A 26,087-nucleotide genomic window follows, 5' to 3' on the forward strand; every position below is an offset into this window, starting at 1 on the left:
CTTATTGAATTTGGCTTAGCTTATTGGTTCCCAAGTATATTTGTACATTGAATTATTTTTGGTTTTGGTCACAAAATACTTATTAACCTCCCAATGGAACCAATGTTTGATGGAATATATTTTGGAAAATGCTGAAATAGACTTTTGCAGCTCCTCCTAAAGACCCATACCGATGATAAAATTTCTTTGTGTTTTAAGTTCCAAGCAGCTGACTTAAACAGTTAAGTATTTGGAAAAGCCTCAATTTTTAAGTTGAAGCCTGCCCCAACAGACGGCTTGTTGAATGTCATATTCGTTTTCATCTTGCAGAAAAGCCATTTTCTAAAGTAAATCTTATTTGTGATAAAAGTCTAAACTAAAGTAATAAATACTAACTGGAAAAGTCAGTGCATGATATTCAACTCCAGGCTGCTTGTAGAATTACTGATACCACTGCAAGATAGTTTGCCAGAAATCATGGAGAAATAGATCCCCGGGGATAGAAAATGTCAATTGTTACATTGAATCTGGTTAAAAAAGAGATGACTAAAAATTGTACACTGATTACCTTAATGACTGCAGACATTAGAGCAAATAATTAAAACAATATACAGCCATTTAAAACTATATAAATGACAACTTAGCATTGTTTTATGAGTAACATGTCATGTCAAACCAATTTATTTTCCATCTTGGCTAAGGCGATGAACGACAAAGTTACATCCACAGTTTATGTTCTTGTCCTCCATTAGTTCTTCACCTAGCCTTTAAGAATTTTTTGCAAGAGTTGCAAACTGGCTGGGAGGACACTTAAGCAAACAAAAAAGCAATAATCGGGGCCGGCCCGGTGGCGCAAGCGGTTAAGTGCGCGCGCTCCGCTGCGGCGGCCCGGGGTTCGCTGGTTCGGATCCCGGGCGCGCACCGACGCACTGCTTGGCAAGCCATGCTGTGGCGGCGTCCCATATAAAGTGGAGGAAGATGGGCACAGATGTTAGCCCAGGGCCCTCTTCCTCAGCAAAAAAAAAAAAAGAGGAGGATTGGCGGATGTTAGCACAGGGCTGATCTCCTCACCAAAAAAAAAAAAAAAAAAAAAACAATAATCATACATGTCATTGAATTATTTTTGAAGAAAAATGAATTGGATTTTTGTGTAATGCAGTTGCCTTGAATTTATCACCAAGCCAATTTAATGTAGTGAAAAGAGCTCTGGGATAGGAAGTTGAAAGTCTGTATTCATGGACTGACTCCAATACAGATTATCGGTGAAATCTTGAGAAATTAACTTTGGTGTGTCTTAAGTTTTTCATCTCTACCTTTCTTGTGAGCTTCACTGAATAATATGATCCCAAAGGAGAAAATATGGAGGAATTATAAAGGAATTATTTTATTAAAAAGGAATTATAAAGTTATTACCAGATGTCATTTTGTTTATTTCAAATGAGAGTCTTCAACTGATGGTCTTAATCATTGTCTTTTTTACTTTTCATGAGGAAGGGTGACTGTCTTCTATAGGTTAAGACTTTCAAGGCACTGCTTTACTAAGATTAAAAAAAATAGGTTGCTTTAATTTGTAGTTAAAAATTTAACTTGAAAATCGGATGTTTTCAACCAAATAATATTTACATGCCTATGTCATCTTTCTTGCTCCCAACTCTATTAATGCTGAGCACAGCAAGGGTAAAAGAGTATTTTAGCATAGGTCATTTTTTTTACCCACCAGAGCCTTTAGAGGAGGACCCAGAACTCTTGCTGCTTAGTATTTAAACCATCTGAATCCTTCCCAGTCCTCCCACACCCCTCTAATGTAGGATTGTCTTTATGCACAGTGGCAACATTTCAACTAATAAAATCCTGTCGTTCCAAACTCCAATGTGTATAGCACATTTGTTCTCTTGGTATAATATTTACAAAAGGTAATTTGGTTCAAAATATAATTATCCTTGGAATCAAGTGTTAAAATTTCCATATAATTTTTGATGCAGTTCAAAATTTTCCCCTTCAACAATTTTTATGTTACTGTCTATTTAAAATCTAGATCACTTTTAGAAAGCAATAGGAAAATTCACAAACAAGATGTAGCTTATGCTTTGAAATGAGATCTTAATTGTTTTTGTTCTCCGTAAATGAAACAGAAAAGATAAGTTAATAATCATTGGGTGTGTATTTGATTTATATTATTATAAGGCATTAAAGCCAATACTTTAAATAGTCATTGCATTGTGATGTTTACAAGCCAGTTTTTTCCCAAGCTCTTTTATCCAAAAATGAAATTTTAAAAATATGGCCTTAAAGATGAAAGTGCCTGTTCTTACTTATTTTATTAGGTCCAGATATGTTGCCTTTATTCTTAAAAAATTACTGACTTTCCATTTCATTCAGTTTTATTCCTTTTTAAATATGTCATTCTCTACCTTAAATAACCTCAGGATGTTTTCCTAGAAATGCACTCAGCCATCTGAAAGTAATTTTTCTGTCTGGTATGTGGGAAGTTTGATGGGTGCATGTGGCATGCTTATAGCTTAACATTCCTTGCTACCCTCATTCTCATCAAAATATTGGCTAAAATATTCAGAACAGATGTGTATATGTGTGTGTGTGTATATATATATATATTTTCTTCTTAGACTCTAGAGAAAGCTTATTTTGTGAGCAATAAGAGTATTTCAGACTTAAGGAGAAATTTCTCTGCAGTCTTTTTTTCAGCTCGGGCAACTGTAAGAGAGAAGATTGCTTCTCAGGTGTTGTTTATCACCCTGAAACTTAATGATTTTCACATGTTTCGGGAGAGAGTTTTTTTTTTTTTTTTTTTAATATAAATTGAAAAAGACGGCAATTCAGTAGTCTTTCAACAGACATCATGGGTAGCTTAATATGGGAAGTTTCTAGATAAGAAGTCAGGAGGCAGATCTTCTAGTTCTGACTTGATTACAAAACAGCTGTCTAAGGCTCAATTTGTTAGGAAAATGAAGAGAGTTGGTCAGGTTGACATAGTACCTTAGAAGGAAGCAAGGGATGGAGGGGAAGGGAAGGGAAAGTCAGAGGGAGAGGAATGGAAAGTTGATAGGAAGGAAGGAGAAGGAAACTATGAAAATAGAAACTGATGGTATAGTTTGGACTCTTTTTGGTCTATGTATGAGGAAAGTCCCCTGTTTACTTTCTAAACAAGCAATCAGTCAACAAATATTGAGCACTTACTATGTTTAAGGCACTATGCTAAGTGCTGGATATACCACAGTAAACAACAGGGAAATTTCTCTTCCCTCATGAAATTTACATTTTAGAAGGGGGACAGAATTCTAGCCACTAATTTAATAGATACTTATTTGACAACTGACATGCCATAAAGAAACTCTGCAAGAGAAAATGACAACAAATACAGAGAAACCTGACTTAGAATAAGAGGTCAAGGAGAGTGTCACTGAAGAAATGACATTTTTGCTTAGTTCTAAAGGATGCGTGGAAGAGAAGAGGAGAGGACAACTAGAGGAGGACAGAGTTGTGGGTGCCAGATGAAGAAAGTGTTTCAAGAAGGGAGTAAACCTCTGTGTCAAATGCTGCAGATAGATAGAAAAGTCAAGGGTTCTGAGAATTGTCTATTGGATGTAGCAACATGGAGGCATTAAGTTTTGGTGGAGTTGTGGGGGCAAGAGCTTAATTGGAGAAGGTTCAAAAGAGAGGAGGAGATTCCACATATAAGTGAAATCATACAATATTTGTCTTTCTGTGTCTGGCTTATTTCACTTAGCATAATGTCCCTCAGTTTCATCCATGTTGTCACAAATGGCAGAATTTCTTTCTTTTTATTACTGAATAATATTCCATTGTATAAATATACCACATTTTCTTTATCCATTTATTCATTGATGGGCAGTTAAGTTGTTGCCATGTCTTAGCTATTGCAAATAATGCTATAATGAACATGGGAGATACTGATTTCATTTCCTTTGGATCTATACCCAGATGTAGGGTTGCTGGATCATATGGTAGTTGTATTTTTAATTTTCTGAGGACACTCCATAATGTTTTTCATTGTACAGTCATGCACCACATGACGACATTTCAGTCAGTGACAGATCACATATATGACAGTGGTCCCATAAGATTAGTACCATATAGCCTAGGTGTGTAGTAGGCCATGCCATCTAGGTTTGTATAAGTACACTCTATGATGTTTGCACAATGATGAAATCGCCTAACAGTGCATTTCTCAGAAAAGAGTGTAGAAAGTAAGAAATAGAGCATATCATTCCTGCCTCTAAGGAGATCCCAGTTAGAAAGCTCTAGATGTGCAACAGATGTGAAAAGCCAAGTTACAAAATAATAATTTAACTATGAGACACTAGCACAGAGATTTCATATGGCTTATGATAGCGTGTCAAATGAACTCTACAATTAATACACGTTTTATGATTAGAGGAATAAAAATTTACTCTAAGGGGAAGTGGTTAGCAAAATTTTTAAAGGGGCTATCTTCATTTTTTTACTATATTCTTTACTGTTATTATTAATTTTCATCATGAATTAGTAAATATAAGTGTTACTACCTAAAGACACATCTTAAAATTTCCCAGATTATTTTTTAGAGATTTATTATTAATTTGTGTACATTTACGTAGCAATGAGTCAGATGTATTTAATTTAATAAGCCTTAAAAAGTCATACGAGCATAAAAATACTTTGCTTGTATTAATAACAGTATACATTTGATTTAAATCTAACAATAATGCTTGTAGTACTCTTCTTTTTTTACCAATAGCACTACACCATCAAACCGTAAAGTTCTTTTCCCATTTGAGCTTTGCTGTCTTGTGAAATTAAAATGCTGCTATATACGTGCATTGGCAAACGTTCCCAAGCTGCAGTCAAAGATCTGTGTATTTGGAATTAGAAATAATTTACGCCATTGTCTGTTTTTCAGTTTGCTAAGGACTGCTGTTTATATAAGAATGTTACATTATGTTATTACTTTAACTGTTTTATTGTCTGTTTCAATATTTTAGCACAATAAAAAATGTATAAAAGGAAAAATACTTATAAGCAACATTATTTGTTATAACTGAACAAATAATACACTTTACTTTTTAAAATACTTGTTTTGATTTGCATTGCTAAATTCATAGCTTTATAGCTAGTAAAAGCAAAGCTTGATGTTCTCCAAAAGTAAATTTTAATTAAGACTTTTTATCTCAGTGTTTTTGTTTAATCCAATATATTTCCCTCAGTTTTGTATAATCACCCTATGAAAAGTCAGTGTTTAAATCTCCTGCAAATTTTTTCCTATGGTTGATGATATAACCAGACATATCAAAGCCTTAATTACATGCTTCAATGACTTAGCTCCATGAGAATCTCAGAGAAAATGACCCGAAATACAATGAATACAATTATGTATTTCATATTCTGGGTGTGAAGTATGTTTCTTCTTGTTTTTGTTTACATATATTTGACTCCAAACAACAAATCAATTCTTTGAAAAGTATCAAACTAGTTTATATAAAACATATAGAGCAAGTAAATTCACTTTTCAAAAGGTTTTCTTGGTGACATGTAGAAACAGTGTTAGAGCTGTTAAGTGCTTCAGTTTCAGTGCCCATGCTGAAATGGAGTTTATTTTAAAAACCAGATTCTGAAAAAATAAGTTGTAGGAATTTTGAAAATACAGCATTCATAACATTGAAAATCTGGAAGACTGATTCTGCAAAGCAACTGAATAGACATGACAAAAGGAGACCTTTACTAAAACCTTTACCACACCCTGGACGGGCAGAATATATTGACCTGCGCCAGCTCACCCAAATTCCCTCTGTAAAAGTCCAGAGATCTTCTCCATGAGAAATTTGTAATCTTAGGTGATCGTTTATAAAGTCGTTTGCACACCTTGAAAGGAAGTCATTAAATAAACAATACATTTTTTGGCTCATTAATAATTTTATCATGTTCATCCTCAGACTTGCAGAGAGCTTAGCAAACTATACTAGGTAAACTGTATCAGCGTGCATAGTAAAAAGCCATGAGGTTGGCACATTTCCTTAAGAACAGAATTAGAAGTCCCCTAAATACATGGACTGATCATAGTAATTGATCGTGAAATTTAGCTGGCCAAGAAGGGAAGTGAAGAGGACATATGGTGACCCAGAGGTGTGGGAAGGTGAGAAGATGGGTACAATAAAGGAGGAGGGATTGTTGGCGTGTTGTAGGAGGTGCACTAGAAATACAGAAGGTGGTAGTTGGAAAGTTGGGATATGGGGAGGGATTACAGCATTTGCAGATGCCAAGGTAAAGCATATGACCGCAGGAATGGGTGGAGGAGAGAACCTCAAGAAACTGAGAGGACAGAATATTGGAAGGTAAATATTGAAGTCACCAAGAATGATAGCAGAAGTGGTGTTTGAGTTCCTAGTACTACACACTTACCAACTGTATGTCCTTGGGCAAGTTATGTAATCTGTCTCAGTTTCTTCATCTGGTAAAATGAGGGTATGATAAGTTTATTTCTCATAATTGTGAGGATTAAACAATTTAATACTTATAAAACCCTTAGTATGTGGCATATGGTAAATGATATATAAATGTTAGTACTATTTTCATGATCATCATAATCATCATTATTATGATCCATTGCTGTGTGAGTCTGCTTTTCATTCACTCAGAATTTATTAAGCAACTATCACGTGCCAGTCATTGTGCTAGGTATCCTTTTTCAACTTGTGTGATTTTCTTTGGCTGTTTTGTGCCTCAGGAATTTCAAGTTGATCAAAACCAATATGCTGCAGCCTCACTAGAAAGTTATTCTTGAAGTCTATGCCATGAGTTCTGCTTGCTAAAGTAAAATGCTGTTTAATAAGAATATAGACCCAGAGGAAAATGGGACAGGCCAAAACAGTGATTACTTGGATCTGGAAACTAGACTTGTTCACAACAGCAGAAGAGATGCTTGGAGCAGACCCAGCTATAGGCCATGAAAGAGTATCCAGCCAGATTGCTGAAGCATGGTGATGTCCAAAATGTATGGTGATAGGAAATAGGAGGCAGTGAAGATGGGAAGTTAGCATTGTGGTGTTCCAACGTGAAACAATGAGTTAATGTCCTGGCAGGCAGTTGAAACACAAGGGGCTGCTATCTTGGAGGTTGGCTATCAAGATATAGACACTTGGGCATTGGGGAATAAGACAGAGATCCAGTTACTGAAAATGTAAGTAAAATCGCTAAAATAATGATCTTCTTTGTAAAGGAGTATACTCTTAAAAGTCTGGGGCTCCTAAGAGAGCAAACCTAGGCTGTTCTTTATTATTTATACAAAGTGCCTTAAGTTTGCATTATCACCTGGCCAATTGCCACAGGCAGTTTCACCTTCTGGCTCAAAACACACATATTTTTCATGTACACAAATGCCAACCATAATGTTGCATATGAGTGAGTGTGTTTTGCAGACTGTAGCTAAAAATCAGTGTAAGTTTGAGCGGACATGGGGAAGAAAAACAATGTGATGTGAATTTTGTTCTCTGTGTTTAGGCAAGCTACGACCTATATCTATGCCAGTGGAATATAATTGGGTGGGGGACTATGAAGATCCAAATAAGATGAAGAGAGATAGTAGAAGAGGTAAGTGTTCTAGAATTTCAGTGTAGGCTGGGTTGTTGGAACAAAAAGCAAATTTAATTGTTCTTTAAATAGGATGTTATGGCTTCAGTGGAAAACTTTTCATTCTCTCGTTGACTTTATGGTACACCCAAACCAACTCAGATCAGAGTTTGACTATCTTGATCCATTATTAAGTATATATCTTCCCTGAATGCCTCCTAAGGGGTTCAGGGTAGATAAGTACAGTGCAAAAAATGAATACTGATTATTACTTGAAAGTTAATATTTGGAAAACAAGGTCAGAAGTGTGAAACTGCATAAAAGAATTAAGTTCAGTGAATAGAAAGAGTTTGTGATCAATCCCCATTGGTCCGCCATGCAACCTCATTACTTTTGTATTAATACAACCTTAAAATGAGCATTGAAGCACATGGGTAAAAGCTAATGGAAATTGAGCCAGTGACTAATGAAAACCATATAGAAATGGAAAAAAAACTGCTTTGCTTTTTTTTTCTCTTCTGTTTGCTGTTCAGGGTTATCTTCTTACTTGGGGGTGGGCTACACTTGAAGTATCTACCAAAAGTAAGTTTTTATGTTCACTTATCCTGCTATTGAGGTGAGCAGTAAAGGGAGCAACTGAAAGTCTCACTACTAAATGGGATCCGACCAAGTGTGGATATGGTGGGCCCAATGGGTCTGGCTGCTACTTCTACTTTCTGAAATAGAGAGTCATAAGGTTATAGATGAAAAAATAAAACAAATCAAGACAAAACAAAAAACTGTTCATAGAACCTAAGCTCACTGAGATTCCTTCATGACATGTTTAACCCACTTGCCTGTTACTTCTAGCGAGTGTACAGAATTTATTTTATTACTACACAGATCCACAGACCACACAGGGATAAGCAAGCATGAATATCTGCTTCATTAGTCTTCTTAACACTTGTTTTATAAAGCGAGCATATAGGAACATTGACAGATTCCTTTACATCTATGTATTCATTCCATTTTCCAAACTTCAGTTTCTAACCTCATTTGTTTTATAGAATTAATCAAGAAAAATAAAAAGAGAAACGCTTATCATATGCCATTTCTGAGTCACTTTTTTGGGACTTCATTTGGTAGTGACATCTTGGGGAAAAAAAGCCTTATGAAGTACTAAGTGCTGGCTATCAATTTAGGGATAGATTTTATGAACTAAGTTTCCTGACTATTGGTTCATAATGTAGGCTTTAACTTCTCCAAGGATGCTACCTACCCTGCCATAGGTCAGTGTTTGTCATCAAGTTTTAGCAGAATCCCCCTGGGGGAGCTTGTTAAAAATTTTATGAGCCACACACCCAGAACTTCTGATTCAAGTTCCTCAGGTGATTCTGATATAATTGGTCCAGAGATAAAACTTAGAGAAGTAATCTATAGGCTATTTCTTATTGCCGTATGATCCCAAATAACTAAGATCCTCTATATTTTCACTACACAGATATTTTGTAAATTAAATCATTACATTTCTGAAATGAAATCTAATAGCACAATTAGGAAAGAATGGTAAATTTGTAATATTTGCATATTTATACTGGTGTATTTCTCTCTTTTTATATAGAAAACTCTCTACTCCGATATATGAGCAATGAAAAAATTGCTCAAGAAGAATACATGTTTCAGAGAAACAGCAAAAAAGACACAGGGAAGAAATCTAAAAAGAAGGGTGATAAGAGTAATAGCCCGACTCACTATTCATTGCTACCTAGTTTGCAAATGGATGCATTGAGACAAGACATCATGGGTACGCCTGTGCCAGAGACCACACTATACCATGTAAGTAAAATTTCAAAGACTTTGTGATACAGCTTTTATTGGGAGACTGGCAAATGACTCTTTTGGGTAAATTCCAGATTGTTTTAATCCTATTGCCAGATTTTCACAAAAGATCCTAAGTTTAGAGTTTATGCCCTTAAAAAAATATGATGGCTTATGGATTTGTTCTTCAGTTCGTATGTTCAATGAGTTCATATGTTGCAGCAGGTTAGATTTTTAATGAAATAACTTAATGTGTACAGAATTGATGGAGAATAGTAATTAATTAGCTGATTAATCATCAGTGTGATTATACACAGTAAATGGGTAGCTGTAAAATTCAACATTGAAGATAGGATTTTTAATATATTCAGGATTTTATTTAAAAATGAGCATCTACTATGTACTAGACTTGGAGCATAGTGCTTGAGATAAAAATGGGAAGACATAGCACACCATTATATGGAGAGAAAGACACACCAAGAGTCCCAGTGTAATTTGATTGTTGTAATGGGTGGGTACAAGAAGTGTAGGAGGAACATAAGAGACTGAGGGCCTTAGTCTTCTGGGGAAGTGAGAAAAGGCTTCAGAATGGGAAGCATTTGGGTGAAGAGTGAAAGATGAGTAGCAGTATTTTTGTGGGAAGGCATATGGAGGTGCACCACAATTGTGTCAGAATATGGCATGTTCCAGGGACTTCACATGGCTAAGAATTGCTGATTCATTAAAAATTTAGGGACAGCATGTGAGGAAGAGGCAGTAGATGGGCCTAGAGAGGTAGGCAGGGCTTAGATCAAGAATTTTATGATAAAGTACTTAGTCTCTTTCCTGCAATGATAAAGAGCTATTGAAGACTTTTGAGCTTCCGACTCACGTGATGAGATTGGCCTGTTGGATTTCTGTGGTGCAGAGCATTGATAGCAAGGTGTGAAGCCAAAGGCAGGGCTATTAAGCCCAGGCCAGATGGATGAGAAACTAGGACAATGGCAGTGTGGAGGCTAAGAATCTTGTTAGCTAGAATATTCAATTCACAAAATCAACCCATTTTATGCCATTTTTGTTAAAAGGGAGTTTGTTTTGCCACTGGAACTATAGCTTCTTCTTAGGAGCCCTTGAAAACATAGACTACAAGTTTTTAAGTAATTTGAACAACTGTGCTTAATGCTCAGAATATAAAAAAAAAACTTAATCTGTCACTGCTGTAGAAGGTGTACTTACCTAGGTTTACAAGGTGTGCAAGATTTAATAACTTGTACTTGAGTTGCTTTTCTGAGTAAATCTTTTAAATCATCTACTTATTCTATAGCTCTCTCATAAAACTAGAGTGTAGAAAAATATTTTCGTTTATTTTGATTGAAGTATGAGTGCAATTAGCACTCCTAAGTGTTCATTCTGACCCTTCCCTGTCCCCAGTTACATACTCCCAAGCCTCTTCCTCTTCAAGAGAATAATGCCCATATTAAAAACTGCTCCTTTAAATGACTGACTAATCAAATTGTTATTTTTTCCAGAGACATTTGCAGTCAGTCTGAAATCAATTCTCTTAGCTGTATGAAGAGGGCCACTTTTGCTACCACTAGTCAGAAATGCTGTCTGAACACTGAGCTCCCTCTAGAATCTGGTGTTCCAATCATCAGTAATAGCCTGAACAAAGATCTAAACATAAGAGACGGCTGGCCTTTTCGAGCAGGAAGTTGGTAGAGAGAGATGAGGCTGGAGAGGGAAGAAGAGGCCACTTCACCCAGAACATGTAAACTATTAAAGAGTTTGGATTTATCCTAAGAAGAGGGGTAAACCATTGAAAGCACGTTTAAACACTCAGCCTGTGCCATCCTGTCATGCACATCCGGACAGAAGTATACTGTGTGAGGAAAGAGAATAGAAATGAATCTTGTGGATTTTGAGTTATTAAATTACGGAAGATAGTAAAAGGTGAATGAAACTGGTGGTAATCAGGAATATCATGAGTATTCTCTAAGAGCATAAATTGTTACCACCTTTCTGAAGGGCATTATTTAGTTGTGTGTATCAAGAAGCTGGTCTAATAACTTCACTTCTAGAAGTTTATTCCAAGAAAGAAATCAGAGTCTACTTTTGCCTCCTACTTTTATTATATGTCCTAAGTCTGTAACATGGTATTTCCCAGATAGATGATATTTATCCCAACTAATTTTTGACAGAGGGACAGCACAGACTAAGGAATATTGTTAGTCATGGGAGAAGTCCTCCTGTGTTCACACTGACCCACTAATCCCAGAGTAGAAGGTTGGACACTTTCTAACTCTATTCTCTGCTTTAAAAGAAGCTAAATAATTGTTAGCTCCAAAATGCATGTTAGATGCCTATAATCAATGTTCAAAAAAGAGAGAACATTCATTGGTGGGTTTTTTACTAGACTCTAAAATCACTTGAGGACCTTACGTTGCACTTATTTAGTACTTTCACAGAGAGCAAGGAAGTTTCCACAATTGTTATGTATTTTGAACCTCACAACAACCGTATTTGCGAAGGACAAAACTCAAACTCATAAAGATGGAATGACTTACCCAAAGCTGTGTTGTAAAAGAGTGTAAGAGTAAGGACTAGAACCCAAATCACCTACTCCAGTGATCTCTCCACACTCTGCCCTGGTACTCTGTGCACGGTAGACATTCCATACACAAATGAATTTGTGCTTTAATGACTCCATGAGTGAATTTTGTAAGTTTGACTTTGAGAACATGTGCCTTCGTATGTTGATTTTAATAACATTTTCAGTACCTGGATTGATTTCTACCCATATCTCTCTTTTGCTCTATGTTACTATTTCTTATTAAGTTCGGAAAAACGTACAAAAGTGCTGCTGTTATAAAGCACAAGTAGTTATTCAGCACGATCTATTGCTGAGACTACAGAGAATGTAGGTAAAATTACCTAGACCTCAGAGGCATAACAACATACACTTAAATGATTGCTTTTTAAATTTCACAGGAATTCTTGTTTTATCTGTTTATACACACTTATTTAAAAATGAAAGGATTTTTCCTTATGTTAAATTTTCTTGAAATGTAAGATCAATATCAATATGTAATCCAGTCACCTTCATGATGAACCACGAATCTTCATTCTTACCAGTTGTTCCTTTGGATAACACAGCCATTTTTAAAGGAATAGGACTTAAGTGGAAGAGGACTATGAAGATTGAATACTGAGTTTCGTAGGCTGCTGTCTCTGCTGTAATACTAGCTCTGTGTGGTCTGAGTTCAAATTTAGAGAAAATTTATTTGAATTTAATAGCAGGATCATATCAGCATTAAATACCCTAAAACAGGTTACTAAAGGGGAGTGTGTGTGTGTGTGTGTGTGTGTGTGTGTGTGTGTGTGTATGTATGTAGGGTGTTCCTTAGAAGCAGACCTAGATTATAATCCCCATTGGTCTATTTTGGAAAGCAGCCCAATAAAAATACACAAAGCAAAGCAAATACAGTTTGGCTTCAGTGTTTTACTCATTCCTCTTAGCAATTATAGCAGAAATGTTTGTATAATAATAAAGAAGATTTAGAAGATTATGGTATTGTAAAATATACAATTTAATTTTTTTATTAATTCCATGTGTTTATTATTCCAGTTTATATATTTTTTCTTAAACTTATTTAAGAGGAAATCATTCACTGTGCTTTAACTACCCTGATCATCCACCAGTCTTTGCCACCTCTTTCCTTTCCAACATGCTATTTCCTCTGCTGGCAGTGTTTTTACCCCTTTCCCCCGGCTGGCTCCTGTCTAAACCAGGAATTGCAGAGACTTTCCCTGACCACTATCCCCTGAACTAAATCGGTTTCTCCTATTATAGTCTTTGGGCACCCTGTATATTTTCTTCAAAATGTTTCTTATGATTTGTAATTATATATTTATTTATGTGATGTCTGCTTAATGTCTGTCTCCCCTGTATATGGTAGAGAGGGCATGTCCATGTCCATGAAAGGAAAGGAGAGTTTCTCTACTTTTTTCAGCACTGTATTTCAACGCCTAATGTAAGTATAGTCCCTTATAAGTACTCAATAAAAATGTGATGAATAAATGAATGAACGAGTGAGTGAATGTGATAGGAACTTCAATGACTTTCTCAGTATTTCTCAGTTGATGTCCTCAGCCTGCAAACAGAGTCACCTCCATGCCCTAGGCCAGCCCTGCCCAGCATAAGCAGGCCTTAAGTTGGAGTGTATTCATAGTGGGAATTGTCAGAAACTTATTACGATAGGCCCAGTGTTCCATGTGCCTGGGGAGAGCCCTAGGACTCTGAATGTCTTCTGTCATGTTTGCCTAGTCCATATGATTCAATTCTACTTTGTTTTATTGGTTAACATTCCATTTCACTCCAACGCTTGGAACCCTGCCCTTATTGGCCCCTCCTCCAAGGAGTGTCTGGCTGATTTATACTGCTACAGATGACAGACCATGTGTTACCTATCTCTGGCCACCCATCCATTTAAAGGAGTATTGGAAGCACCTAGTAATTACACTCACCATATTGGGCTCCCTATCAAAGCAGGTCCCATTTTGCACCTTTAATCAGAGTGATTTACAAAATGTCTCTGCTCCATAGGTCCCACCAGTGCAACAGGATTAGCTCCCCTCCGCCCCTGCCCCACCTCCCCTACTCTAGCTCAGGGCTTCAGTTCCACCTAGTTCTTGCTTTCTTCCAGTCATTGCCATCTCATTATGAAGGTCACAGTATGCCTGTCAGCCAAGCACGTTATGGTATTTTTCAAAAGGGTATAACTTTATTTTACCTACTCACTGATTCTCTGTCTGGAAAATGTGGGAGTTGTTAGCTGCCAAAGCCCGCGTCTGACCTTAGAGCACATGAAGTAAAGGCAGACCGTACTGTGTGTGTGTGTGTGTGTGTGTGAAATTCAAATGTAGTGATATAAGCCTTTAGATAAAGAATGATTAGATTCAGCACTTTTTTCCCTTAATATGACATACATATGACAACTTGCTCTCACATTAAAGCTTCTAAACTAATCCCATAAACAAAATAATCATTTATTTTAAATCTACATGCTAAGGTGTCAGAATAAGTAAAATTTGATTATAGATCCAGGCAACATGCAGGTATGCTTTCATAAACTGTATAATGTGATTTTAGATAGCTTATTTAAAACAGATTTTGAGTAGGTGTTAAAAAAATCTGGATAATTCCCTTCATAACATTCCAACATTTGTGTGGCTTGTCTTAGTTATTTAGGATATAACTGCAAACATTCAGTTGTTGTTTTACTTCTGATAAATACTTTTAGCTTTTCTCATCAATTTGTGAAGAGATTTTTGGTGGAGCTCCTGGAGGAAGAAGGTGGAGAGCTGTTAAAAGATATTTTATTTTTTAAAATGTAACAAGTAAGTAGACATTATGAAATAGATACTACTCTGAGTAATTTACAAATTTTAACTGATTTAATCCTCATAACAACTCTCTGAGGAAGGTGCTGGTGTTATACCCATTTTACAGATAAGGAAGCTGAGGCACATGGATTAAGTAAGTAGTAATTGGTCGAGCTGGGATTTCAACATTGGCAGTCTGCTGCTTAGCTCACTATGTTGCCCCTCAAAAAATAACATAATTTAGCAGAAAATCAACAACAATTCTAGTAGTGTAAACGATGTGTAAGGCCCAATCGAAGTGCTGTGGAATATATATAAACTAATAATGCTATTGCCACTGCTACTGCTAATAATAGCTAATATTTACTGATGCTTACTAAGTTCCTATGCTGAGAACTCATATACGTTATCTCATTGAATTCTCAAATTGACCTTGTGAGGTTGCTACTATTGTTGTATGTGTTTTGCAAAACTGAAACACAGTTTACCTTGCTCATGGTCACACAGCTAGAAAATAGCAGACTTGAAATATGAGTCCAATCAGCCTGGCTCCAAAATTCACATTTTTAGATGAATAAAGCCATTTCTGCTCATAAGGATTTTACCATCTATTTGAGAGGACAGCTATTATTATCACAAAGATGAAAAATATGCTGTATTGTCAGCATATAAACATTTATAATTAAATTTGTCTGCAGGGCCGGCCCCGTGGCTTAGCGGTTAAGTGCGCGCACTCCGCTGCTGGCGGCCCAGGTTCGGGGCCCGGGTTCGGATCCCGGGCGCGCACCAACGCACCGCTTCTCCGGCCATGCTGAGGCCATGTCCCACATACAGCAGCTAGAAGGATGTGCAGCTATGACATACAACTATCTACTGGGGCTTTGGGGGAAAAAATAAATAAATCAAAAAAAAAAATTTGTCTACAGTTATAAAGCTTGGCTTGTCTAATAACTGCCTGACTTACCTGCATTGTTTTAGGATTAATGTAACTAAAATAAGAGGGCAGTTAATTTTAGTGGCTATATAGCCGTCTCTGAGCTTACAGTTGTTTATAACAACCACTTTCTTCACATTTTGACTTTACTCACCTAGACCAGAGCAATAGTACAATGTGACATGATATTTCTCCTTACCAGGGTGCATACAGACATGTTAGATACCCATTCTAAATATTATTGTATTCATATTTGTATGTATTCTCTGATTCCTATGGATGACTTGATTATTTCTGGAGTGTTGATGCCAAATTCATAGTAGCACTGGTAAAGTCCTACATAGGAACAGCCTGGATTGTGGGAAGTGTTTCCCATTGGGATACTTCACTGGAGCAGTGATTCTCAAAGTATGGGCTGTCCTTGGCAAATGGATCCTGGTGGCTGAGGCTTGATGCAGAAATGGCAGTCCTTTCTTTGATTCTTACAGGCAAATAACACATAATTTCACATTTGCTTGTGACTAAATATTGCTTACTAATAACCTACCAAGTGTTTTTAAAAGGTTACAAATGAGGGGGCCGGCCCGGTGGCATAGTGGTTAAGTTTGCATGCTCCACTTCGCCGGCCCAGGGTTCGCGGGTTCATATCCTGACGTGGACCTATGCACCACTCATCAGCCATGCTGTGGCGGCGTCCCACATACAAAATAGAGGAAGATGAGCACAGATGTTAACTCAGGGCCAATCTTCCTCACACACACAAAAAAAGGTTAAAAATTGAATAATCATATAATAATGCATTAATAGAGTTTACAGAATATTCTAATTCATTATTTTTCCAAGAAACCTGGTATCCATGCAACCAACAATGCAGTTGCGCTCTTATCGCACAAGCACATGGTTGTGCGATGGTTCAGGTTCCTGTGGTTTTCAGGAGGAATGCTATATTGGTACATCATCAGGATTTTTTTAAGTTACCTGCAGTTTTCAGTTGCTGTTTTTTTCATTATAAATTATTATTAAACTTCATCACTATATTGATTTTAGTTTGTTTTAGGCTGCTTACTTTATCTTCTAGCATGTTGTGATTCATATTACCCACAGTTTTCTAAAAATGATACTATGAATCATCCATACCCACCAATACTTATACAGTCATATTCTATTGGTATCACCTAGTTATTTTTCCATTGGAAAGTGGGGACGAATGGACCACAGGGTCTGTTGGCCTGTCTTAGGGGCCACAATCAAAAACTGTTGAGGCCCACTGCCTTAGATATAGATATATGGTTTACAAAAAGAAGAAGAAAAGAAAAGAAATCTTGGCTTTACTTGTCTAGAAGTATAAAACAGTTTTATGGAATGTTAGTCCATGAAGAAGTCTAGGAGGAAAATTCACTTGTGTTTCTTGACCCATTTATACTAATAGTTATTTTTGTTTCCATACTTATGAAGTTTTTTTTTAAATCTACTATTAGCACCCCTCCCCACCCCCAATTTCTCATTCACCACCAACTGATGTACTTATAATTTAGCTGGCTAGACTAAGGTATTAAAAACAGAAATACTCTTTGGGGGTTTAAAGATTCACAAATACAAACTCAGTTTCAGAAAAGGTGGAGCACATTCCATTTTCCTTTTCCTACTAATCACAATAACAACAAAAAACATGGATGAAATACATAAGTCACCTACCAGAAGACCCTAAAAGGTGGACAAAAGAAGGCAGTCAGGCCAGGAACCTCCAGCCCTGAAGAACAACCTAGCAGTGAGTTTCCTGGGGGTTTTTCTTGCCTCTTATATATGCTGGCCCAGGTGCTAGAGAAGCCTACAACCTTAAAACATCAGTAGGCCAGACAAAATAGAGCCCCAAGAAAAGACTGCTCTCTTTAGCCAAAGGACCAGGAAAAGGGCAGCCCACCAGGTAAGAAAGCTTTTGACAATACCTGCCTGTTCTCAAGGCGAAAAGCATGAAAAAAATCATGCTCCTCGTCCACCAGAACAGGTGTAAAAAGGGTCCCTTCACTAAGAAGACATGACAATCTTAAATGTATATGCACCAAACGACAGAGATTGAAAAATACTAGAAGTAAAGTCCAACAGAACTGAAAGGAAAAATTGACAAATCTACAGTTACAGTTGGGGAATTCAATACCCCTCTATCAGTAATTGATAGAGCCACTAAACAAAAACTCAGCAAGGATATAGAAGTACTAAACCGCCACCCACCAACGGTATCTAACTGACTCCCAACAACAACAGAATGCACATTCTTTTCAAGTATACATTCATCAGAATAGACCATATCTTGGGTCATATGATAAAACTTAATTTTAAAAGAACTGAAATCATACAAAGTATGTTCTCTAATCCTAACGGAATCAAACTAGAAATCAATAACAAATAGCAAGTAAGTCTCCAACCAGTTGGAAACTCAAGAACACTCTTCTGAATAATCCATAGATAAAAGAGGAAGTCTCAAGGAAAATTGAACTGAATGAAGATGAAAACACAACATATGCTTAGGACAAAATTTATAGCACTAAATGCGTATATCAGAGAAGGAGAAAAGTCTCAGATCAATAATCTAAGCTCCCTCCTCATGAAATTAGAAAAAGAACAACATAAAATAAGCAGAAGGAAGACAATAAAGAGAAGAGCAGAAATCAATGAAATTTAAAAACAGAAAAACAATAGAGAAAATCAAACCATAACCTAGGGGTTTTTTGAAAAATCAAAAAAGAAATTGATAAACCTAGCAAGACTGACAAAGGACAAAAAGAGAGAAGACTCAAATTACCAATATCAGAAATGAAAGAAGGATTATCAGTACACACTATAGACATTAAATGAATAATGAGGAAATAACTATGAACAACTCTGTGCACATAAGTTTAACAGTTGAGATGAAATGGACCAATTCCTCAAAACCCACAAACTACCAAAAATCTCCCAAGATGAAATAGATGATCTGTGTAGTCCCATAGCTATTCAAGGAAATGAATCATTAAGACTTTCAAAAAATAAGTATAGAAATACTGAAAAAAAGAACCAAACCTATAGCTGTAAAAGATTTGATGTATAGGACTTATGACTTAATCGAATTCCTGAGATTGATTAAATTCATAAATTTTATTAATTGTGAAAATAGTTTAAATGTTTGAAAAATTTCTGTTTCATAAATTTTTAAAGTTTAATAAATTAAGCATTATACAAACAAAGAGAATAAAAAGATTCACTAATACACCCTTACTCTTGAGAGAGATTTCTGCTCGCACTGTATAAATCAGATTATTGATAAACTGAAGCCAGTCCTTTCAGTGTCATGTTTAAACAAATGTGGATCTCATTCTACCAGTTCCTGGTTAGATAATGGCTGCCAGGAAGCAAAACACAAAATCTGGCTCAATTAGTGAGGCATCATGCAAAACAGGACACAGAAGAATTGAATTAGGAATTTATTATAAGTTGAAATTTATTAAATTTAAATCTTATTACAAATTCCTTGTTGCCTTTGAAAAAATAAAACAAATTCTGATGAGTGCCCCTTCGCTTGGTTGCTAAGGTCAATAATTATGAACTATTTGGGGACATACCTGCCTTAATCAGAGAGGTTAAAGAAGCCCCATTCTCTTTCGTGTTGTAGACCTTTGTCTCCCAGTTTTATAGCCTCAGAAAACTTCCTCAAATTTTTTTGGCAATAGGCCTTTTTTGCTCCCATAATCACCCTACCTACATTACCTCGCCACCATAACTCATTTAATCAGGCATCTCAAGTTTAATAAAACTCCAAGTAAAATAATTTTACCCCTAGAACTCTTTAAAGCCTCTTTTGATTGAAGGGCCATAACCTATATCAAATTATTTTCTTCACTCAACTCCTAAGATATATTACCCCCTTGACAGTTTCAGCACCCTCTAATTCCACAAAACTATAGGCCTACTGATTTGCTGTATATACCCAAATCTCATCCAAAGATTCCTCTTAATAAACTACATGTCTGGGTCTGTTGGCCCAGATCTTATGTGAGAATGAAGTTTAAGGCACAGTTATTGACTACTGTTACATTCTAGTTTCTTGAAAATAACTTTTCCAAGAACAATGTTAAATTATTTGCTGCTTTCATAGACTCTTCATTGGCTTTTGGCTCAACTTTGAGTCTCAGTTCTAAATGATATCGCTAAATCTATTTCTTATCATCTCTACAAGTATCAGGTTAAGCCAAGAACAGGATCCTAATAGACTGGAAGCCAAAACAATCTGGTATGTTGAGATAAAGGTATTTCATTCCCTATTCTTTATATGCAAATGATTTTAGATTAACTAGATGCAAACTTTCCTGCCATAGGAAACAGGAGAATAAGTTATCTTCTCATATTTTCTTTTATTATCATAAATTTAGAGTGTCTTTAAGAGACAATTGTTCTTGTATCTAACCGCTTCCAGGTAAAAGCACTCAACACTAAAGAAGCGAATTGTCTTTTCTAAGATTCAGATGGCCAAGAATAATGTCGTAGTTATAGAAATGAGCTTTAAGTCAGCTGTATGAATCTAGACAAATTTCTGAACCTCATTTTCTCATCAGTAAAGAAAGGATAATAATACTTACCTTACCCAGCTATTTCAGAATTAAATCATATATGGTGTATAGTTTTTTTTCACTGTGCTGGGCATATAGTAACTATTCTTAACACCATACAGAAAAGAAATTAATTTATTTACATGGAAGGGAATTTACTTCCTGATGAGCAAATCAGAAATCCGTCTAGGACTAAAACATATGTCCTCTTTGGGCATTAATGAGTGTATTGGTTAGGGTTCAATCAGGGAAGCAGAAGCACTAAGTGACATGGAATAAAGGACTAGATCTTACTCAATTGAGGAGCTTGTGAAGACGCCTCAGCAGAGCCGGTGGTCATGAAGAAAATCTGGATGTGAAGCTGGGGAGAGCAAGACAAATTAGAACCCATGAGCACAAGCTGGAACCCTGCCTCCAACTTCAACAACGAAGCTGGAGCCCTCCTCCATGGAGATTCACAGGCTCCCAGTCCAGGACTTAGAGGAGCTGAAGGAGTTGCAGGCCCGGTTGCTGATGCATACCAACAAGATGAGCCAGCAGAAAAGTGACAATGTATGTGAGCTGCAGCAGTGACTGACGCCCTATACTGACTTTCAGAGCATAAGGGCTGCTGCTTCACTTGTATTCTCCAAAATTCACACAAATGTATGTTGTGGCCAACCAACCCTAACTAGAACCGTACGTGGAAGGGAATTCTGAGATACATAATTCCAGCTTTGCTAAGATGACATAGTAGGAAACTATCACATTGAGGTTTCCTTTTCTGTAGGCACTGTAGGTGCCTACCAGGTAAAACCTGCTTTGTATATTCTCTAGTGACAGTCTGTATGAGGATCATTGGTAAGGTGAAAAATTCTAAATTATCATACATCTGAAGTGGACTCAAAGTGCAGCCCACCTTTATGAAGCTATCATCCCTACAGCCCACTTACTTAATTTCCCAAAGCATATATTGGAAAATATAACTTCAAATTGTCTTTTATCTATCTTCAATCAAGAGATTGACTAATATAAGTAATAATTAGGATAAAATGTCTAATTTACCTAAAGAGATTTCTTCTTAATAAAACTTATTAGACAACTCTTTAAAGAATTTTTTGGGCCGGCCCCATGGCTTAGCGGTTAAGTGCGCGCACTCCGCTACTGGCGGCCCAGGTTCGCATCCTGGGCGCGCACCGACACACCGCTTCTCCGTCTGTGCTGAGGCCGTGTCCCACATACAGCAACTAGAAGGATGTTCAACTATGACATACAACTATCTACTGGGGCTTTGGGGAAAAAAAAAGGAGGAGGATTGGGAATAGATGTTAGCTCAGAGCTGGTCTTCCTCGACAAGAAGAGGAGGATTAGCACGGATGTTAGCTCAGGGCTGATCTTCCTCACACACACACACACAAAGAATTTCTTGGCATACTCTGTTTTGAGGAAGAGTACCAGAAGGCTATATACCTAGACCATGTTATATAAATATTTTTGAGGATATTATATTTTCTACTCCTTTGTGCCCCCCCCACACCCCATATATAGTTTTATAATTGGGTACAAGCTTTGGCTCCCCATGATGACAATGTATGTAAAGTATCTGATACCATGTCTGGCACTATGGTAATGCACAAGTATTCTTAGCATCCTTCCTCCAACCATACTACCAAAATTTCCTCACCAGTGGGCTGAGAATAAGCCAAACCTAATCTAGGTACATTTGAGGCAACCAGTTCTGGAGAAGTGGCAGCAAACATCAGGCCCTGCAGAAATTTAATTTTTGGTATCTGAGCTTGCATAAATTGTTTTCCTTCTCTTACTCGGTTTTCTCATTTACAAGATGAGCATTGCACTGCAGAGAGGACTATGGAAAATGCCATCTAAAGTGACAGTGTAATGATGATTTGATTCTTGCTGCAAACACAGAATGTTGAAAAAAAATTTTTTCCCATCAAGTTATTTTTTTCCCTTCTGTTAGATAAAACGAATTTTGCTTTTCTAGTCTTGAAATCATGTCCTAATAGATGGTTCAGTATGAAAGAGAAAGAAGAGTATGATTTATCCCTCTCAATTATTTTATTATAAAATGAGTTGCATATAGTGACTTTTAAAACTTCCTAAACTTAATTTTTATTTTTATCCAGTATTCTCTTTGAAAGATTTTCTGTTAAGAAAAAAAACCCTCCAGATCAAGAAAACTGCAACAAAACTAGCAGATGTAGAAACATTTGAAGTGGTTGTCTTAGAGAGCTTGTCTATTCTGTAAGAGCAAAAATCTCAGAATAAGAGCTTGATATAAATATACTCTCAGCCATAAAGGTATTTAGATAAAAGCTAGCATTCTTGGAATGAATTACACTGACACAGAAGGAATTCCATGATGAGAAAATATGTACAATATATCAGAGCAACAAACCTAAAAATAAAGGTAACCAAAAAAGCTGTGTAGTTTCAGATTCTCTCAAGTCAATAGCCAGAAAAAAATTTCAGTAATTATGATTCAGACATATCATTGCTGACAAAATTATCATGCCATATACAGTGACTTCATTTGAGATTCTTAGGTTTCGTGCATTCTTCATTAGAGGTGATCCTTTTTATATTATCTATTTCTCTATTTTCTTTTACATATAATTTTTCCTTGTCACTGAGTAGCCTTCAGGAGGCAAATCTGGTTCTCTCACTATTTCTGGTCATAACATTTCTTTGTCACAAAAGATGGGCAAGTCTACCCTGATTTCTCTGACATCCAGATGTTGACAGTTTGTCAAACAGAAGTGTCAGAAGCAGGAACTGCCCTAGTTCTGCTTTTCACCTATTCAGACTTTCTGCCTCTCTCTCATGTGTAAAATCTATGTTAATTGTACACATTAATCCAGCACCCAAAAATAGCTGTATCTAATATGCCTGGGATAAGTTCTTTCCATACATGGTGGAGCTTAAACATAAACCAAGTGCCTTTCAATGAATAATCTAGTGTTAAGTGTTAAGACTGACACTGATTATGGGTGTACATAATTCCTAAAACATCAGTAATTGGATGTACATTGGTGACTAGCTATTTTTCCCTTCTTTTTTGAAGTCAGGATCATATGTAGTTAGTACTCGGTGAGATACTCTAAGAGCATCTGGTCCAAATCCCTAATCGTGCAGGTAATTCAGTGACTTGACCACAGTCATAGAGCTGGACTATGGACTAGAATATGGAGAACTAGAAGTCGGGTCTCCTGATTCCTACCACAGTGTTGCTCCACGGTACCGTGCATTCCATTCTTGCTGAACATAAACATTCGAAGTGTATCGCTGCAGTTGGTGTGTTGAGAATAGACTTGAGGGGCTGTGGAAGGAGGGAGGCAAGGTAGGATCCGGTCGATTCAAGTGACAGAAGATAGTGGCTTAGCCCTGGGTGCTAAAGTGGAAGTGGTGAGAAGGAGTTGGACTCTGGATATGTTTTGAAGGGAGAGTGGACATGATGTGCTGACAGATTGCATATGAGATGCCGTAACTCATAGCCTCCGTGTCCCGAACACACAGATGGTCAGTAACTGTTTGATTCATGCTTTCAACAGATGTTAGGTCCTGTGCTAGGGGTTGAGTATAGAGGTGTAAGCTAAGCAGATGGTTTCTGCCTTCTTAGAAACTAATGCAGTAGTTAAAAACCACATCTTGAGAAAGTGAACCAAGTAATTTTAAGGCATTGCATAATAATCAGCAGTGTATCAGGTGAAAAATTGCATAACACGATGAATCAGCTCCAAGAGATTTCTCCTGTGTAAAGAATTAGTAGAGAGGCAGGCTTGCCTTATTTGGATCACTGGTTTTCTCATCATTATTGACATAGGATTTTTTAATTGCACTGAGTTCAATTAACACTGTTGATAGGTTTGGAATAAAATGTGATTGCAGTCCCATCCTTGTCTAACTTGGCTGAGCCTTATTATCTTTCTGTACCTTAGTTTCTATCTCGTTTACAAAATTAAAATGTTAGCATGAGCCTTCTTCTCATGAAAATATTATGATTAATGGTTGCCAAGAAAAACCTGCAAATTTTTTTACCCCACAGAGCAATATAACTTGCTAATTAAAATAAAATTGTCAAAAGCATGAAAATTAGAGCTTTATAAGATGTTACTGGTTTGAATTATCTCCATTAATAGAAAAGTGTTATCTTTAATATCTTCCTATTTTATAAAATCTTTTCTTTCCACATAGCAATGTCCTTATATTACGTGTCATGGGAAATTTTCATAAATGGATGTCTTCATGTCAGAAGCAGTTCTTCTCTTCTCTCACATTGTTACTATGACTACAGAATATGTACTTGGGCGACAGTTGCACAGAATGGTTAGAACAGGTTTTGGGATTGATAGACCTGCGTTTGAATTTTGACTCTGCCACTACCTGCGTGGTCCTGGGCAAGTTGTTTACACATTCTGTGTCTCAGTTTTCTCTTCTTTAAAATGAGGTTAATGATAACCACTTTACAGATTTATTGTAAGGATTAAGATTGATAACTGATGTAAAGTACCTAATACTGTGCCTGACACATCAGCCTTCAGTAAATGATAATTATTATGATCCAAGAATGACAGTTCCTGTTTTCCAAAGGTGGTGATTCTTGTTACTCTTCCCAATTACTCACCACTAATACTCCTCTTCTTCCTACCTTACCACTTCATAGGAAAAGGGGAATCACTTTATGGATCCTGTATAAGATTCAGTCACCTCTTTTCTTCAGAATCTGATATGCATGATATTCTTTTGATGAAGCATTGACTCTGCCTAACCTAATGAGTTTGACTGACCTTCTCTAAATTCCTCCAATTACTGCCTTTTTGTTCTTGACTACTAATTTATTAGCATGCTTATTTTTTTTAAAGCACGCTTATTTTTTAGTGCACATGGAGCCATTTTCAGTCAATGTAAAGTCAGGTTAACTTCATTGACAGAATCCAGAGCAACCTCATCCCACTGCACTCAAAGACCCAATGTGCATGCACTGCCTCATCCTCGCCCCACTCAGCTCAGAGTTTCTTTCTCATGCACCAGAATGGGCAAGGCCACCACCAACAGCAAACTTGTCCAATTCTATGCTGTTATTTCTTGTAAATGGAAGATTTCTTGATTTACTATTTGGTCCCGTTAGCATCTTACCCCACTTGCTCATATTTAGACTTTTTTATGCTGACATACAATAATGAGAAAGTAAAGGAAAATACTTTTCTTTGTGAAATATTTAAATCTCAAAGTCTTTTGTTTTTTATTAAAAAAGTTAAATATGTGGAGGTAGCTATCATTTATCTCAAGTGTTTCAAATTGCTAAGCACCTTCTTTTCTTATATATAAGAAGTAAGCTATTGGTTTGACTAGTCACTGAAGAATCTTGGAACTTTGCAGAAAATTATAGTAAGAGGAAGTTGCTATATTGCAACAAGAGAGTATTTTGATTGCAAAATTTGATTGCAATTTGCAACTTGAGAAAAATTTAATAGTAGCTGAGCTTTCAAAATGTAACACAGAAACTGTCATTTTCTTCCACAATTAAAATAAGTGCTTCTGAAAGTTTCAGGATAAGAATGACCCAAATTACCCTCCCCCACACTTCCTCATCTAGAAGAGGGGGGAATGGAGTTTGAACAGAACATCTGGGGACAAAATGAAAGACAAATGGTCTTTTCAGGCAAATGTCTGAAAAAGAGATCTTTTATAGCCAAACAGAATACTATTGCATGCATCGCCATGGTTAAGAAGAGGATCAACAATACTTTCATAATGGCCTTTTATTTTAGCACTTTCTATTTTTATGGATAGCATTATGATTTCAACACATCCATTCATAATTCTTCATATAATTATTTGCATAAATATCTTTT

At 36.5% G+C, this 26,087-nt stretch overlaps 1 protein-coding gene across 5 annotated transcripts in view; it reads left to right on the forward strand.

The window, feature by feature from the left end:
* The window catches only part of CNKSR2 (connector enhancer of kinase suppressor of Ras 2), a 251,077-nt gene that overhangs the window by 159,387 nt on the left and 65,603 nt on the right, over positions 1 to 26,087 (forward strand). For 3 of the 5 annotated variants that reach the window (XM_058535561.1, XM_058535563.1, XM_058535565.1), the window contains 2 exons: positions 7,492 to 7,581; positions 9,161 to 9,375. In XM_058535561.1, the coding sequence (XP_058391544.1) occupies positions 7,492 to 7,581; positions 9,161 to 9,375 (305 nt within the window). The remainder of the gene's footprint in view (positions 1 to 7,491; positions 7,582 to 9,160; positions 9,376 to 26,087) is intronic. The other 2 variants (XM_058535562.1, XM_058535564.1) reach the window with 1 other exon arrangement.

This window comes from Diceros bicornis, chromosome X (genome assembly GCF_020826845.1).
Source record: "Diceros bicornis minor isolate mBicDic1 chromosome X, mDicBic1.mat.cur, whole genome shotgun sequence".
Taxonomy (NCBI): domain Eukaryota; kingdom Metazoa; phylum Chordata; class Mammalia; order Perissodactyla; family Rhinocerotidae; genus Diceros; species Diceros bicornis.